Raw genomic sequence first — 18,392 nt, forward strand, 5'->3', positions numbered from 1 at the left:
AGAAAAGAATTTCGTTCATGTATGTTAACAAACTGTTTACGATTTATTAGGTAATTCCTGAACCATTCCAAGGCCTTTCCACGGATTCCGTAATTTTCAAGTTTGTATAGTAGTATTTCATGATTTATAGTGTCAAAGGCCTTGGAGAGGTCCAGAAAAACACCTACTGTGTGTTCAAAGTTATCAATAGCTTTTGTGATTTTTTTCAACAAATGAAAGAGTGGCATGAGATGTACTATGCTTTTGGCGAAATCCAAATTGAAAGTCAGAAATTATGTTATATTCATTCAAAAAATCTAATAGTCTTGCATATATCACTCTTTCTAGAATCTTTGATAGAGTAGGCAATAAAGATATCGGTCTATAGTTACATACATTATTCTTATCTCCTTTTTTTGTACACTGGTATTACCTTAGATATTTTCATATTGTCGGGCACGACGCCATTAATTAAGGGAATGTTAAATATGTGTACTAATGGATCAACAATATATTCTATGACATTCTTTAATAAAATATTATCAATACCATCATGACCACAACTCTTTTTGTTTTTTAAGTTATTCACTGTATCCATTATTTCATTCCCACTAATGGTAATAGAAAAGGAGAATTAGGATTTGGTCGGTGAGTAAAATCGGTAAATTTCTTTTGTGTTTTTTAATGGTATATTGTCGGCAAGATTTTTTCCGATCTGTGAATAATAATGATTGAATATGTTAGCTAACCGAACAGAATCATGAATTTCGATATCATTGTGTTTTATTGTTTTTATATTCGATTTTACGCTATACTTATTTAAGGCATTGTCTATAGTTTTCCATGCTTTTCTTACATCATGCTTGAAACGAATTAATTGGCTTGTGAAGTATTTTCGTTTTTCGTTTTTGTGAGGGTATTTTTATACATAATGTATTTGCGATGCGACTTCTCTGAACGATTTACTTTGTCGGCATAGTATAAATTGTTTTTACGATTTATTGACCGTAATATTGATTTCGATATCGAAGGAAGTCTTGGACTCTTTTTATAATTATAGCATTTATTGACTAGTGGTACGTGTCTATCGAAGTGTGTGGTTAAATTGTTAATGAATATATTAAATGCAGTATTGGTATCTTGCGAACTAATTTTCACACGAGTAAGAAACATAAAACGCATGTAATTGTGATCTACGAGTAAAATATTGTCTGAAAACATGTTTTATAGCAAGTCATATCATTTCTTTTGTCATGCATGAGATAAATGCTGTATTATGAAATTCAAAATGGCCCCTATAGGCCCTAGCAGTATTATCTACAATGTGAATGTGGACACTTTTTGCAAGAATTTGGATTTGCTTGACTATGACATCCATATGATCTTGTTGTATGAGTAACTGTTGTATGATTTTTTTTTATCATATAGCATTTCTTTTGCCATATAGGTGATAAATACTGTATTTTGACATTCAAAATAAACTCTACAAGCCCTAACTAAATTATGTAACATGCAAATAGGGAAAATAATTTTCACAAGAGTGAGAATCATAATGCAAATAACTGTGATGTATGACGAGTAAACATGTCTTAAACATGATTTCTAACTAAATACATCATATATTGGCACTGGTCTCTCCAGTGTTATTGGTCGTGGAGGTAATAAATGCTTTTTTTGGACGCCATCTTCGACTTTTTTGACACACCAGACCCTTGACTGTCCTTGTAACTTGTTCTAATTTACTACTTCACCCTTAAATAAAAAAAAAAACAAATGAAAGCCAAAACGGCAGCCATTTTGGGCGCCATCTTGAATTTGGCAGTTACACTGGATGGCTTACAATTCGTTCTAGCCTAAATCATCCCTCCCCCTAGACCATGGAATATGAACCGAAATAGGATTCTAGCGAGGATAATGTGTGAGTTTTATTCATTTTCAGTGAATGGCGGCCTTCTTGGACGCCATCTTGAAAATAACAACTTTCCCGGATGCGGATTTTGGTAGATTTATAATATGTTATTCCTAAAGTCAAATAGTACAAAATATACCGTTAAGAAATCATTTGTTGCAATTTGTTCCGGGTAAGGCTATTTTTTGTCGTATATTGACCCGTCTAAACATCCCTATGCTAAATGTATGTCAGCATATCACATTAATAAAAGTACATGATTGTCTAATATTCAATTCAGTTCAAGACATTATTCTAAACACGACTGCATTAGCAGAGGTCCATGTAAACAAACGTCATAGTATACACCAAGACAGACATACAGAGATAAAACTAGATGAAACAATGAACAGATAAAAATTATGTATAAAAAGTAGAATAAGGTATAATCATTCTAAAATGCTACTAGAAATTTTTACGAACCGTTCCAATAACAAGGACATGTACCAAAATGGAAACATGGATATTTATATTCTCTTTTTTCATGATTGATTTTTTTCTTTTAAATGCTAAAAAAAATCATTTTAAAATACTAATACTATCATAGTAATTCAAGAGATCGATCGAGACAATTTAAGACTGAAGTTTCTTTCCTTGTGATCTTGAATATAAAAAAGATATATTCAAAATAAAATTATTATTTTAATTTTTATTATTTAAAATTCATTTTGACCTCTTGGGACGGATCGTGATAACGTTGACCAATTAGTTTACTGTACAGATTTATGTGGTCTTTATTCATGATCGATATTTGGTATTTTGGCTCTGCTACCTGGTGTTTAAAGGGTTCTATTAGTTTCGTTACATAAAAATCCTGGTTGAGATGCTCAATATTTTTAGTGTTCTTAGAAATTCCGTTATGAAATTTCATAACTAATCTCCGATGAATCACCACCATAATATCACAATTTACTCTTTTACGGTGACATGAATATTTTTTCTATTTTCAATACAAAAAATACATCATCGATAATAACTATTACTCAACTGAAGAATTTACTTCTAAATTCAAAGACATGGAACACAATTTCAGTTTACTTCACATAAATTCTCGAAGTTTGAACAAAAGTTTTGAATCAATTGAATCATTCCTTCTTACTCTAAATAATTTCAAATTTTCTATTATTAGTGTCACGGAAACCTGGCTTCACAATACTTCACCAAACATTTTCAATTTGCAAAACTATCATCTTATTAGGCGAGATCCTGAAGAACAAAGAGGAGGGAGGTTTGGCATTCTACATCAGTGAACAAGAGCAAAATAAGGAAGAAATATCATTAAAACAAAGTGAATCTTTATTCTTAGAAATCAGGAATCATAAAGGAAAAATGTAATTATTGGGATAATTTAAAGACCCCCTTATGGTAAAGTAAATTTATTTTGTGAAGAGCTCGAAACATGTCTCCATACTATCACAAAAGAGAAACAAATATATTTAATGGGTGATTTCAATATTGATTTATTGTCTCAAACTAATGAACATGATATATATATATATATATATATATATATATATTCCCCAGAGCTATCTACCCTTTGGAAAAATTGGTGATGCCGAAAAAATGTCTCTGCCGGGAATCGAACCCGGGCCCCCAGCTTTGAACGCCGGTGCCTTAACACTAGACCACAGAGACGGTTAGTAGCTAGGGCGAGCCCGATCCGATTGACCGTCAGATAGACAGATTTTCGACACTATACCAATTATATATTCCTTTGTCGGGTGAAGGTGAGTTTTGAACAATGACAAGCCGCCATGCCTCAGCTGGATCAAAGCTATTGCTTCGATACAGTACACATATGGGAGAAGAAATACAAATGTGTAAAGTTATACATGTACAACAGCTTTTGGCAACTCTTTTTTATTTATATATTGTAAGAAATGGATGAAGAGAACAATGGTAGGCGTAGCTTAAATCAAGGTTCCCCAGAGCTATCTACCCTTTGGAAAAATTGGTGATGCCGAAAAAATGTCTCTGCCGGGAATCGAACCCGGGCCCCCAGCTTTGAACGCCGGTGCCTTAACCACTAGACCACAGAGACGGTTAGTAGCTAGGGCGAGCCCGATCCGATTGACCGTCAGATAGACAGATTTTCGACACTATACCAATTATATATTCCTTTGTCGGGTGAAGGTGAGTTTTGAACAATGACAAGCCGCCATGCCTCAGCTGGATCAAAGCTATTGCTTCGATACAGTACACATATGGGAGAAGAAATACAAATGTGTAAAGTTATACATGTACAACAGCTTTTGGCAACTCTTTTTTATTTATATATTGTAAGAAATGGATGAAGAGAACAATGGTAGGCGTAGCTTAAATCAAGGTTCCCCAGAGCTATCTACCCTTTGGAAAAATTGGTGATGCCGAAAAAATGTCTCTGCGGGAATCGAATCGCCCTAGCTACTAACCGTCTCTGTGGTCTAGTGGTTAAGGCACCGGCGTTCAAAGCTGGGGGCCCGGGTTCGATTCCCGGCAGAGACATTTTTTCGGCATCACCAATTTTTCCAAAGGGTAGATAGCTCTGGGGAACCTTGATTTAAGCTACGCCTACCATTGTTCTCTTCATCCATTTCTTACAATATATAAATAAAAAAGAGTTGCCAAAAGCTGTTGTACATGTATAACTTTACACATTTATATATATATATATATATATATATATATATCTAAAACACACTATGCATTCATTTGGATATTATCCCCATATAGATAAACCGACCAGAATTGACAGTCATTCCTCAGCACTTATCGACAACATTTTTTTCAAACATATTGAACAGAAATACTACCAGAGGATCATTTACCGGTATTTCTATTATGCAAAAATTATATTGTAAAAGATAGTACACCGAATTTTATAATATAGAGAAAAGAATCACCTGATAATATTGAATCGTTTAAAAGTGATCTTGCAAGTGAAGAATGGTTGGACGTTTTTCAGGAGTCTAATTCAAATACAGCATACATAAATTTTAACAAAAAATTACAGACATATTATGAAAACCTGCAAAAAAAAAAGAAAGCTAAAATGCTATGGATTACGAATACGATTCTACGATCCATAAATGCCCGAAATAAGCTATATAAAGCATTCCCAAAGAATCCTTCTATTGAAAACAAAATAAATACAAAGCTTATAGAAATAGACTAACGAATACAATTCGAGCTGCTCGCAAATCTTTTTATTCCGAGAAACTCATTAGAATTAAATCAAATATGAAAACCACTTGGGAGATTATAAATGATTTAATAGGCAAAAAATCAAAAACATTACCTAAAGATAATTTCACGGTTAATGATGTTGCAAATAATTCGGAAGATGTAGCTGATACCTTTAATTCATTTTTTTTGTGAACATAGGACACTCATTGGCAAATCAACTTTACAGACCAAATCAAAATTATGCAAAGTTTCTTCCCACACCTCCCATTTTTCGTTATTATTTAAACCCACAAATTTTCAGGAAATAATTGAAATAACTAAACATCTCAAATCTAGCAAATCTCAAGGGCATGATAGAATAAGCACTTTCCTTCTAAATTTCATCATACATTATATTGCATCTCCTTTGAGTCACATTTTTAATCTACCGATCAGCACCGGCCACTGTCCTGATTCCCTAAAAATTGCTAAGGTAGATCCTGTTTTAAAAAAGAAAATCCACATGAAAAAACTAATTACAGGCCAATATCTATTTTTCCCAGCATATCCAAAATATTAGAAAAAATTATTTACAGCAGACTTTACACGTTCCTTGATGCTTTTCATTTTCTAAATTCAAACTAATATGGATTCAGGAAAGGATATTCAACAGACCAGGCTTTAGTACATATATACGATAAACTTACAAATGCAATGGCAAATAAAGAACATATAATAGGAGTATTCATGGACCTAAGCAAAGCCTTTGATACTCTCGACCACCAAATTTTACTTTAAAACTTGAAAATTACGGAGTTACAGGAATTGCATTATCATGGTTTGAGAGTTATTTATCAGATAGAAAACAATATGCAATTCACAATAATATTTCTTCTAACCTTAAATCAATAATATGTGGAGTTCCACAAGGGTCAATATTGGGCCCCTTTCTTTTCTTAATATAAATGATTTGACTTATGTAACATCTCTGTTAACATTTATATTATTTGCAGATGACACAAACATTTTTTGCTCACATAATAGTTTAGAAACTTTAGTAGATACAATTAATCGTGAATTGCCAAAACTATCTATATGGTTTAAGTTTAATAAGCTTTCACTTAATATAGATAAAACAAACTTTATGTACTTCAAACATACAAATTCATATATTTCTGAATTTCTTTACAATATAATCATAGACAGTACTCCTCTGAAAAGAAAAAAATCTTCAGGTGTTGCACTAGATGAAAATCTAAATTGGAACGAACACATACGTTGCATATCTAGTATCTCGAAAAACGTCGGTGTACTTTACAAAATGAAAAACATTATTCCACAAACTACCCTTGTTTCACTTTAAAATTCATTAATTTTACCCTATATATCATGCTGCAACATAGTTTGGGCAACCTGTGCAAAAACTAAAATTAATACAATATATTTATTACAGAAAAAAATATTCTAATTTGTACTGATTCGCAGTATTTAGCACACACAACCCATTATTCCATAAACTAAAGACTCTAACAATATTTGACATAAATTCACTCCAAAGTTTACTGCTGGTGTTCAAGTACGTAAATAACATGCTTCCATCTTCATTCCACATTTTTTATACAGTAAACACATCTATTCATTCATACCCTACACGGAACTCTTCAAATTTTCACTTAATCAACCCCAAATTGCTCATTGCACAGAGATCCATAAGACACCACGGTCCCGATGTATGGAACTCTTTACCAGTCTAGCAAAAAAATTTCATCTCTTTACTCATTCAAGGCAAATGTTAAATCCATGTTATTATCAGAATATTTAAAGTAAGTTTTCTGTGTCAGTATTTCAGTTAATCATTAAATCACTTTTCATGTGATTTAATCATCACGAAATACTCTCCCATAACCATCATCATTATCATCATCATCATCTCCATCATGGCCTCCATTTTCACCATTATCACCATCATTCTCATTCATCTCCATCTTCATCATTATAAAATTGTAAACAAAATAACAATTTCATTCTGCTTTATAAATGTATGTAATAATTTAATGAGTTTTATTCCGGGGTTGTCATTTTTTTTTCAAGCAATCTGCTTATAATGACAATCCTTTTCCTGCAGACTGTTAATGTTAAATTTTCTTTGTTGGTAGTAGATCATATTTGTTTTTAAAATGACTTTTTTTATTTTGTATCTTTTCTTAATGATTCATACCAAAATCAATTACTGATATATTATGTTTGTTACGTAATGAAAATTGTAATGTATACGAATGTTATGAATGCAGAAGAAAAATAAATCAAATCTAATCAAATTAACAATGAATACACAAAATAAAATGACAGCAATATATAAAAAGTACAATGGAAATATTTACAAATGGCAATATAAGTAACTTGTTTCAACAAAAGACAAAATAATACGTAACTATCTAATTTATATAGATCACGACTCATGACTATATATATTGTATATATAAATGCTTCTAAAGCCAGACAATGTGCAAGTAAAGGGGTAAGAGAGTGGGACATTGGTAGACACATACTGAGGAAAAGTAAAATCTAGTATGTTTTACCTGATTTAGTAAAAATAGTTAATATGCCTATATGGCAATCGTCTAATTTTGGACTCATAATGATTATATTTTATTGTTGTTTTTATTTTTTGGTGTTTACTATATATCTACCAAACCAAAGGGAGTAGGGCACAGGGGAATTTGCCCTGCAAAGTCAAATATATCCCTTGAAAAATGTCAAAAGCCATCCTATCCACCCCACAGTGATAGTGTGTTCAAAATTTTTGTATGAACAGAAAAAAGCTGAAGAACCCACCCCTCCCCCCTTGACATGGGGGAACAGAAAAATTAGCATATTCCAGTATGGGGTGGGAAATATAGGGCAAGACCATGGAAATGTTGACTTTATAGGAGCCAAGGATGGTAAACCCTGTATGGGGCTGTCCATCTTGATTTCACACATGAAAGATTCATCATGTATTAGCAGATAATTAGTCTCATTTTGCAGACCCAGAATATTCACTCATATTAAATTCCATCACAAGAACCACTGAAAAACAGAGAATTTTGAATTATGAAACCAAAAATAGGCCCTCGGTGCAATAAATGGAAGAAAAGTAAGATTAAAAAATATATATATATCTATTAGAATGAATTTCCGGGAAATGCAATACATGTAGTTCAGTTATTAGAGAGGTAGTCTAAGCTGTTCAAAACAACAGTGAACGGTTAGTTTGTGCCTTTTAGTTTTCGTCATTGTCAAACTTGATATGTTATAGGCATATGTGTGAACTGTGCCTCACTTCAATCCATCACATCAAATACAAAATTTTAGTCTAGAATTCACCAGGTAGTGCACTTTAGAAATTAAATGATTTTTTGCGTCTTTTCTCAGAGAGAAGACCATATATCCTGTTTGATTCTTTTATCAAATACGAATCAATAAAATATTGAAAAAATATAAATTGAAAGAGCTGAAGATAAAAATAAATGCACCTTCATGATTATGACTACCTTCTTACTTTCCAAAGCTGAAATAACCAGAAAGAATATTCATTCCAGCTAATGATAAAGATTTTTTTAATTCTTTCCATTTTATTTAACCTCGGCTGTGAGTAGATTTTATATTCAAATGATTCATCATAAAATTTAGAGTATTACTATGATTTCCATGCACTTATCACTAATACAGAAAACGCTTCTCCTTCTTCTGGCTCGTTTTTTATCATTATCGGAGTCTCTGTTATTTTCGTCAATGATCTCCCTTTTGCCCCATTTGTATCCCGGTAAATAAGGCAATATGTTTTGTGCTTGTTCGATTTTAGTTCAATATAGGTAATATGGAGAGAGGGGTCGAGTGAGGAAAGTCTGAATGTTGTTCCACTTTCTACTGATATCCAGGGCCATATCCTGAGCGCATTGCTTGATAACTAGGATTTTAGGTGAATGCAAGCCGTCTATTCTGAGTATGTGCTTGATTGAAGCATCATATTGACTTTATTGTGTAGAAACATTGTGGTGTGTGTTTCTAGTCGGGTAGATATGATCAATATTTGGGCTTGACCGTTGGGTATATGAAGAGCTCACTTGCAAAATGGGTTAGCTCCATTTTTCATCAAATTTGATTTTTATGTCTCGATGTATAGATTGTTAGTAGCTCTCTTAAATGATACCAAAGAAAAGTTGAAATTTCCATTAAAAAGTGAACTAAAATGGCAAAGAAAAATCACCTTTAAAAAAAGGGGGTTAGGTCCGTCTCAGTTTAGTTGCAAAAGGGGTTTAGGGTTTAAGGTCCACATAATTTTTATTTGGAAAAGAATATCTTAAAAATATGAAGACAGGTAGATTTCTTTTACACCCAATTTTATGTTCTCATGGTAGGGTATCATGAAAATTCAGTTTCGCATAAGAATATTGCAATATGGGAGAATAAAAGTCATTTTCTTAGAGTAGATTTAACCCCTTTTGCAACCAAACTCTTCTGAAGAACTCATTTGACAATAGGGGTTAAGTCCATTTTTGATAATTTTTTTGTTTTCTGTCTCTAAACCTCTAAATTTTTAGTCGCTCTGATGATACCAAAGAAATTTTGAAATTCAAATGAAAATGTAAATGAAAGTTGCAAAGAAAAATCACATTTTGAATCAAAAGAGATTGGATTCATTTCAGTTCACTTGCAAAAGGGGTTAGGTCCACAATGATGATAAAAAATATATATGTAGAAAAATACTGAAGACAGGTAGATATAACCAATTTTATGTTCACATGATAGGGTAGTACATCATGACGATTTAGTTTCTCATAAGAACATTGCAATAAGTGAGAATAAAAAACTTATCGGAATGGTCCAAAGTGGACCTAACTCCTTTTGCAACTAAACTCTTCATATATGCATTTTTTGCTTAAAGTGGTAGTATGGGATGTCTTCTTTAAGAATCCGAAGGGTGCCACCTGGGCACCAATATGCATTTTTTATATTGACGTCATAAGCCACGCCCACTTTTTTACCATTCCTCTAAAATACGATTTTTCTATTTTACATAATAAACATATCATGTTTGGTATCATATTAACGCTAATGCAAAATCAAATGCAAATATGTGGATTGCAAAACTTTTAGGCCATGGAAAGGTCATTTAAAGGTCATTAAAGGTCTTAAAAGGTCAAATTGCGGCACGAACGGGTAATTCAACATAATGTAAAACCTCTCATGTGTATTTATTGCTGAAATTTGTAGTTGCCTGTGTGTTTATTAGGAATCTAACGGTTGCAACCTTGGCACTCTAAGGAAATTATTTTAATTGACATCATAAGCCACGCCCACTTTTTCACATTCCTCTTAATTGTGACTTTTTCATTTTACTGACTATAGATGTTTGGTACATGTATCTAATTAAAGCTTTTATGGAAATTCAAAAGCAAATATAAGGATTGCGTGGAATTTAAGACTCGTCCGCATCAGTTAAAGGTCATTTAAGGTAAAAGAAACACACAAAAAAGGGTCACATAATGCAGAAAACCACGCGTTTTAAACACAAACAAGTCAAGTATTAGATGCATTTTTAATGAAGTTGTAGTTTAGGGGAATCTGATGGATGCTGCCTTGTTATCTTTGGGGAATTTCTTTTTTTTCCTCACTTTATGAACCTGACCAACGTTTTCACTTAGGCATGTACATCCTAATTTGGACGGAATATGACCTATATACTAGCAGTTTATGGAATGAACATATTATCTTTGGTATCAAATTAGAGCTAATGAACATTCCCATGAAAATAATATGATCACGAGACATTTAAAACATGTTTATGTCATTTTTACGCCATTTCATGACTTAAAATGTCATATTGGGGCACAAAAACGTAACACAACGTATAATTCCGAACATCTCATATTTTGAAAGGAACATATTAAATATCGTTGAAAATTCTAGTTGAGGGTGTATAAAATGAGAATTTGACAGATGCCACCTTCGCACCCAAGAAGTAATTTTTAATGGCATCATAAGCCACGACCTTTTTTCACAATGATGTTTATTATTACTTTTCTATTTTACCTCTTAATCATAATCATTATGATTGGTATAAAATTCCTCTTCTTTCAAAGACTGGTCCGATTTTTCTTTCTCTTCGGTCTCGACTGTTGTTCGGTTTTTCTTTCATTCACACCAGGCTCCTGTTGCATAAAACTTTTTACCTGAGAAAACTCCGGTAAAAACTGAAAACTAAGGTTAGTCTGAATTCCGCCATTGACTTTAACACAGGGCAAAAAAGTCTGGTAAAAACAACCGGAGTTTTCTCAGGTAAAAAGTTTTATGCAATGGGCCCCAGATCGGCAAAAAAACATTTAGCACCAGACCCCGATTCATCATGTTTTGGATTATATGTTGTAATTCGCTTCTTTTGTTGCCCAAATTTGACATCTTGAATCTTAATACACTTACTGACCTTTAAATGATCTGCTCATTCAGTAGCCTGATGATCCATACATTTGAATTGGAAATTTCATTAGGTTCAATTTGATACCATTATGTTCATGCCATTAACTTCATTCCGTTCAAATTCTGCCTCTTAAAAATAAGGGCCTGGATGGTGTTCATAAAGTTAAAAAAATTGTACGAGGATGACCAGGGAGCGCTCATCAGATTCTCAAAATACACATTCTCGCCTACAACTTTTACTCCAAAAATGCATATAATACTTGACTTGTTTGTATCTAAAACACGAGATCTTCTGCATTATTGTAAGTTTGTGACCTATTTTGACCTTTTATGACCTTAAATGACCTGTAACTGACGCGGACGAGTCTTGAACGCCATGTAATCCTTTTCGTTTACTTATGAATTTCCATTAGTATTACTTTAATACTAAACATCATATGTTTATTCCATAAAACAAAGAAAAGTCACAATCAAGAGGAATGTGAAAAAGTAGGCGTGGGTTATGATGTCTATGAAAGTAATTGGCTTAGAATTCCAGGGTGGCAACCGTCAGATTCATACTAAATATATACACCCTCAACAACAAATTTCAGTAATAAATGCATACAAATACGCTGGGTTGTTTTTTTTAAGTATGAGAGCTTTCGCATTATATGTAGTATTACCTGTTCGTTCTCCAATTTGACTTTTAAGACATTTGATAACCTTTACATGACCTTTTCGCGGCCTATAATCATGTTATAAAATCAATATATTTGAATTTGAGTTTTCGTTAGCTTTGATTTTATTATGTTTATTATGTAAAATAGAAAAATCATAATTGAGAGGAATGTTAAAAAGTGGGCGTGGCTTATGACGTCAATTTAAAAAATGCCCAAAAGTGCCCAGGTGGCACCCTTCGGATTCTTGAAGAAAACATCCTATACTACCACTTTGAGCAAACAAAATTTGCATATACCCAAATTGACGGTCATGTTGAGGTTCTACTGGACTATGACGAACCTTCGGAAGAACGAACCTTCGGAATAACGCCACAAAATGTTTTGATTAACGAACCTTTTTTTCTTTTTCGGATTAACGAACATCGAGGTATAGGCAATTTGGTGGTCAGGAAGTACTCATGGCTAAAGACATAATGTGAATTTGAATTTTGAATTTGAATTAATAACCAAAATCTAACTCTCAGGTACAAAATGAAAGAGTATATCACATAATGACAAAAACATTTGGTAATTTCTTGGCAAATAACGATTTTGGTCACATTTGCATCAAATGCGCTTCTTCCTGAAGTTGACATAATTTGACAAAAAAGTTTTTCGTATAACTTTTTAAATTAAGACAGGGAATAAATTGAGTGGTAAAAGCGCCACCCGGTATATGCATATAAGAAAAGGATGAATATTTAAAGGTGGCCAGTTTATTTTCACGGTCAAAGGTCGATAAAGTGGCGATACAAAAAATATTTCTTTTTTGTTCACCAAATGAAAATTACGACCAGAATCAACAACTTTAAGCAAAGTTGGAATTTCGTTGCCAACTGAGGCATTAAATTTTAAAGATATCAAACTAGGAACTGTGACAAAATGAACTTGAAAGTAATAAAAAGTCAATTTGTTTATCTTTAACAAATTTCTTTTAACTATACCACAAAATATAGAGAAAGCGCAAATTTTCTAGGAACTATAAAAGATAAAAATTTAAGAAAATAAACCATATTTTATCAATTCTTCAAACAAAATGATCATATGCCAATACAAGAAAATATAGGCATGTCACAAATTAAAATAAATATATAAATAATGAATAAATAAATCAATATAAAGTAGCTTAAAGTAGTTGCGATCAGTGGCGTAATGAGCCAAAAATAATTATGAGGGGGTCAGACACGACGTACGGGGCAAAAGTTATTAAAAGTTGCGAGCGAGCAAAATTTCGAATTTTTTATTAGAAATATTCACAAAATGATATCATATCTCAGTCTTCTCTCTTCACTTTCTTCCCTTTTCTCCTTTTTTTCTTGGTCGTGATTTTTTTTCATGGGGGGGGGGGCCAAGCCCCCGATCTATACGCCACTGGTTGCAATGTAAAGGAATTAAAACGAAAGTGGATGACCAAAAGGAACAAAAAGAAAGCAGTATCAGAGTACAGGTTTACTTAGCTAATCTTCTACAACCCCTACAGGTGAACATCCTAACGATGGTTTCTCGAAATAGAGGTTGAGACATGGCATAGGAGAGAGGATTCAAGAGGCTGTTCCCGTACTGCAGGTTGAGGATGGTTGTGAAAGCTTCGATTGGTAGACCTGGCAAAACGAGTCGAGGTTCGAAGCTGTAGATCAAATTGAGAACGCTAACAGGAATCCACGTGACTACGAAAGCGATGACGATGAGGAGGAGGGTTCGAATGGCCTTCGTCGTTTCAGCTGTCGATTCCATACGATTTGAGGTTGATGTCTATTGTTTTTAGAAATATAGAATGGCCAAAATCAGAAAAAGGGAGAAATGGAAGGAAAAACAAAAAGATATTGTGTGCATTTTGTGTACAAGAACATAAAGTCACCGAGATGAGGGCCGGGGGTATACTCAACAATTATTGATTGATTGCTTTTATTTCTGCATTACATTCATCAGATAGAAGTTTACAAGAAAATATTACAAATGTAGTAGGTAACAAATTAATAGTACAAGCATTGGATCAATTAATTTTTTTGTTTGTTTAAAATGTACTACTCATTAAAACTGCAGACATTCTAAAAGAATGCAAGAGACCGCCATCGTGAGCGACGATAATGATAATGATGGCGGTCTCGTAAATAGGTACATGTATTTTTTCATTGATCAAATGGGTATAATGGAAGTGCTGATAATAGTATTAGTTTTAAAAATCTGTTGCAGGAGCGCGGGCGGCGCCATAGAGGGGTAGGGGACCACCACCCCCTTTCATCTTATTATGAGAATAAAAAAGGGGATGAAGAAAAAAGGAAGAAAGAAGAATACAAAAAGAGGTACGACCTTAAAACTCTATAACATATCCCTATTATGAATGCGAAGAAATTACGTCATCTTGAAATCGTCTTACCCCCTTCCCTATCAGAGTATCCTGATACCCCCTGACTTTAACTCATTGCCTACTACAAATAGATAGCCCCTTAAAACCTATGATAATTCAGTGGTCAACAGTTTAACAACATGGCAAGAGTTGATTGTCCATTTTTTTTCGACAACTTATATATTTACATTAAAAAAATAGTATATGTACGTATTTGATGACCTACGTCCGTCGACCAAACTTCACGAGTAAGTCCAAAGAATTCATAACGGGTAAATTTCCTCAGATTTCTTACCGACAATTCTTGGCTGCGATCTCCAATCTTGCCTTCATCGTGTGACGGAGATACGATGGTGTCGTCTCTGCTTCTTGGTTCTGCAATGTTATCTAAGGAGACTTCAAGCGATCTCGAAATGACACGAACACCTGACACATCTGTGGTGGAAAGATTGATGTCTGTTAACCCGTCCGACCTCTTGATCTTTCCCCTTCTCCCAACCGTCTTTCGGATCATCCTATAGATTCTGAAGTAGAGAACGGCGATAACGGCAAGAGGCAGAAAGAACATGGCCACAACCTGGATGACATTCGTGATGGGGCTTTTTACGTACAGCTGGAGACAGTGTGGCCCGTTGTCGAAATCGACGACGAACTCCCACACAGTGACATACCCGATCCAGAAGGACAGTCCTATCACCCACGGTAGGGAGTTGATAATGATGGCCTTACGCTTTGACCTAGAGATGAAATGGTTGATGGGATCGTAAATAGCTTGGTGTCGATCAGCGCAGATCACAACCACAGTGATGTTAGAAGCATTGACGATTCCATTGAAGATTCCAGTCATGATCTTACAGACATTTTGAGAAAATGGATAGCGGTTGATATAAGAATGCTCTATCACAGCCCCCAATCCAATTCCAACCAGCAAATCAAGTATGGTTAGGTTGATGATGAAGTAGTTATTATAGGTACGGAGGCGTTTCTCAACCATGAACGCTCCGAGGCTGATAATGTTGGCTATCACGATGAGAGCGAAAAAAATGGCGGAGAAGATTAGACTTCTTAGGTCTTCTGGATTAGTTCCAGACGGATCAAGAGAATGAGGAGTGGTATTTTGGGCATCACTTAAAACTATGTCCGTCGAGAATGACCGAGTGTTAAAAGAAGCCATGATTAAATCAAGCAGTTCCCAGAGCTCTACGGCTTTCCTTTAAATACATCTCTTGGTGACATGCCTACGCGCTCTGTTTCATAAATGAGTAGCATGGAATGATGCAATATTTTTAGTGTAGTATTTACGATGATATAACTTTTTTTTTTGATAAGCTGGGATCGTCCTTCCAATATCAAATGGACGAGATACAGAAGGAAAATTGTCAAACATTGTCCATTATTGTGTGACATTTCTTTAAATGACACAAAATGCAATACAGGAAATTGGTCTCTGAAAAAAGACGCTACCAATGATTATTAAAAGTCCTTGAAATATATTAACGAGTGCATATTCGTGCAAGGGTATTTCTCTCATAAATGTTCTTTACAAATTTTACTTTGGATAAACCAGGGGCAGATCCAGCCTCCGCCAATAGGGGGGGGGGGCGATTTTTTTTTCACCCATTTTTTCCCGATCGGCCGCTCAAAGTTCTTTTTTGTGTGTGTTTCTTTGAAGGGGTTGTCCCAATGGCGTAATGAGCTAACAATTTTGAGGAGGCTCGATATGTCGTATCGCGTAATTACAAAAATCCAAGTTGGTGATAGATTTCGACGCAATATTTGGAAAATAATATTATATTTCACCCTTATCCCTTCCTTTTTCTCTTTTTTTTCTTGGTGGTGATTTTTTTTTTTTTTTTTTTGGGGGGGGGCAAAAGCCCATGCCCTATCAGTCATTTCTTAGCTTTATTCTTATATAAACAACATAAATGTGTGATAATCTCACAAGCCCTATTCAAATAGTGTGAGTGCGAGCTCAATAAGAGAAAAATCAATTGTCATTTATTTTTTTGTGAGAATTGAACACTCTGGGCAATGTTTTTTGACCTGAAGAAGATGCATATGTAACCAGATAATTATTGCGAGCTAGAAGCGCGAGCAGAAATTTTTTTTATATGCTATCTGGCCTTGTCGAAAAGGGACCTGTTAAGGATTTTGGGGCAATTAAACATTAAGACGATACATATTTCAACGAATATAAAATGTCATAAATGCGGGATTTTAAGTAGTTTTTATATAATTAATGAATAGATTTACATAACTCACCAATCTAAATGCGAGCACACAGCGCTAGCTCTTAGGCCTTCATTTTTTTTTTACAATCAGACACCTGAAAAAGGATATTTTGAGATTCTCATGGAATACACAAAGACAATAGGTAAGACTACTTGGCAAATCAAATAATGCGAGCGCTCAGCGCAAGCTGCAAAATGTTCATATTCACATTTTACAGAGCACTTACAAAAATCTCACTTACGTAAATCAAACAAAATAATGAAAGCTCGATGTCCAAGTTGAAATATGTATTGTATTTATTGACTTAAAAACTTGATATTTTAAGCTATATATCAGTCTATTGAGCAAGATAAGTATCTCATCGAACAGGCAATGTGAGCGCGAGCGAAAAAATTAATATAGTGACATGAATTATTAGAAAAAAATGTTTTCCAAGTCTTCCCCTGAACGTATTTTATTCACTCGTTTTCCTCCTCTTATTTTCCCTCTTCTTTTTTTTCCTCCTTTCTCTCCACTTCTTTTCCTTAAAAAAAAATCTTCCCTTTTTTTCATTTTGTTTACTCCGCCAAAAGGGGGGGGGGGCTCCTCAGCCCACGATAAACTATATATCGTCCTTTTTGGATATGCACCAAACGAAACTAAAGTTCAGACAATTGAACGAAGGATTCATGGCTTTTAAGATGCAAACAACCTTCAAACTGACTGACAAAGCAAGAGCTATGAAGCGACTTACTTGATCGATGTAATCCTCTTAAACTCTTCTTTTTCAGTCTCGTTATACGTACAATATCTTAGTGCATCTATAGTGTTTGAAAAGAAACATGGAACCTTTTTAAGAACAAATGCAGGCTGACTTCGTTCATCTCCTTTTACAAATCCCCAGGGAAAATTCTATACTTTAATGTATCTCTTGGGGAGATGTATGTTTAACAAAAACTAAGTTTTCATGAGAATTAAAAAAGGTCAATTTTTGCTCGATAACAGTTTTAGAAACCAAGTAAAACGTTGAAGAACATTTTTTTTTCAAATATTATATATAATCATTGAGACAATCACAAAGTGATTACATCATTGGCGGATCTAGGTAGGGTTACATCCGTCCCGTGCTCCCCCCCTCCCCTGAGAGCCATAACAAATATTTGTTAGAGGGTAATATGTCGTGCATGCGCAAATGATGACCTTTTCGGGCTTGTCAATTTTTTTTTTCTGACATAAATCACCATTAATTCGGAATGAAGACTTAAAAAAATTCCGGATCCGCCCCTGGATTACAATATTTCGAATGATATGAAAAAAAATGCAATTTACAATACCATTTATATATTCATTTACCTTGGAAGTAGGCATAAAGTTACACACAACTTATTTGTCCCAAACATTCATAATGCAATAAAGAGCATCAGCATTTTTTCACTAGTGCACAGGCCTAGGTGACTGCGGTTTGTGCAAACTTTACATATCTATATCATGTTTATATTGTTTCATGAAAAGCCTACAGTTTCTCTTTTCTGGAGGAAATGCTTCCATTGGTGACAGAATAACAAATTTTTCAAGACATCAAACCAAAACATCCAAATTGAAC

The 18,392-nt window shown here is 34.0% G+C and overlaps 1 protein-coding gene across 1 annotated transcript; it reads right to left on the reverse strand.

Moving 5' to 3' along the window:
• Window positions 1-13,590: 13,590 nt before the first annotated feature.
• Window positions 13,591-15,791, reverse strand: LOC121414783 (5-hydroxytryptamine receptor 1A-alpha-like). Its single transcript, XM_041607840.1, has 2 exons — window positions 14,874-15,791; window positions 13,591-13,983 (listed from the first exon to the last, which is right to left on the reverse strand). The coding sequence occupies exons 1-2, from the start codon at window positions 15,750-15,752 to the stop codon at window positions 13,681-13,683; spliced, it is 1,182 nt and encodes a 393-aa protein (XP_041463774.1). The 5' UTR covers window positions 15,753-15,791; the 3' UTR covers window positions 13,591-13,680.
• Window positions 15,792-18,392: the final 2,601 nt, after the last annotated feature.

The sequence above is a fragment of the Lytechinus variegatus genome, chromosome 5, assembly GCF_018143015.1.
Source record: "Lytechinus variegatus isolate NC3 chromosome 5, Lvar_3.0, whole genome shotgun sequence".
NCBI classification, from domain to species: Eukaryota; Metazoa; Echinodermata; class Echinoidea; order Temnopleuroida; family Toxopneustidae; genus Lytechinus; species Lytechinus variegatus.

Coding starts and splice junctions, on each gene's coding strand:
- LOC121414783 (XM_041607840.1), bottom strand. CDS start 15,752: ATGGCTTCTTTTAACACTCGGTCATTCTCGACGGACATAGTTTTAAGT. Junction 13,984..14,873: donor ATCGCAGCCAAGAATTGTCG/GTAAGAAATCTG, acceptor TAAAAACAATAG/ACATCAACCTCAAATCGTAT.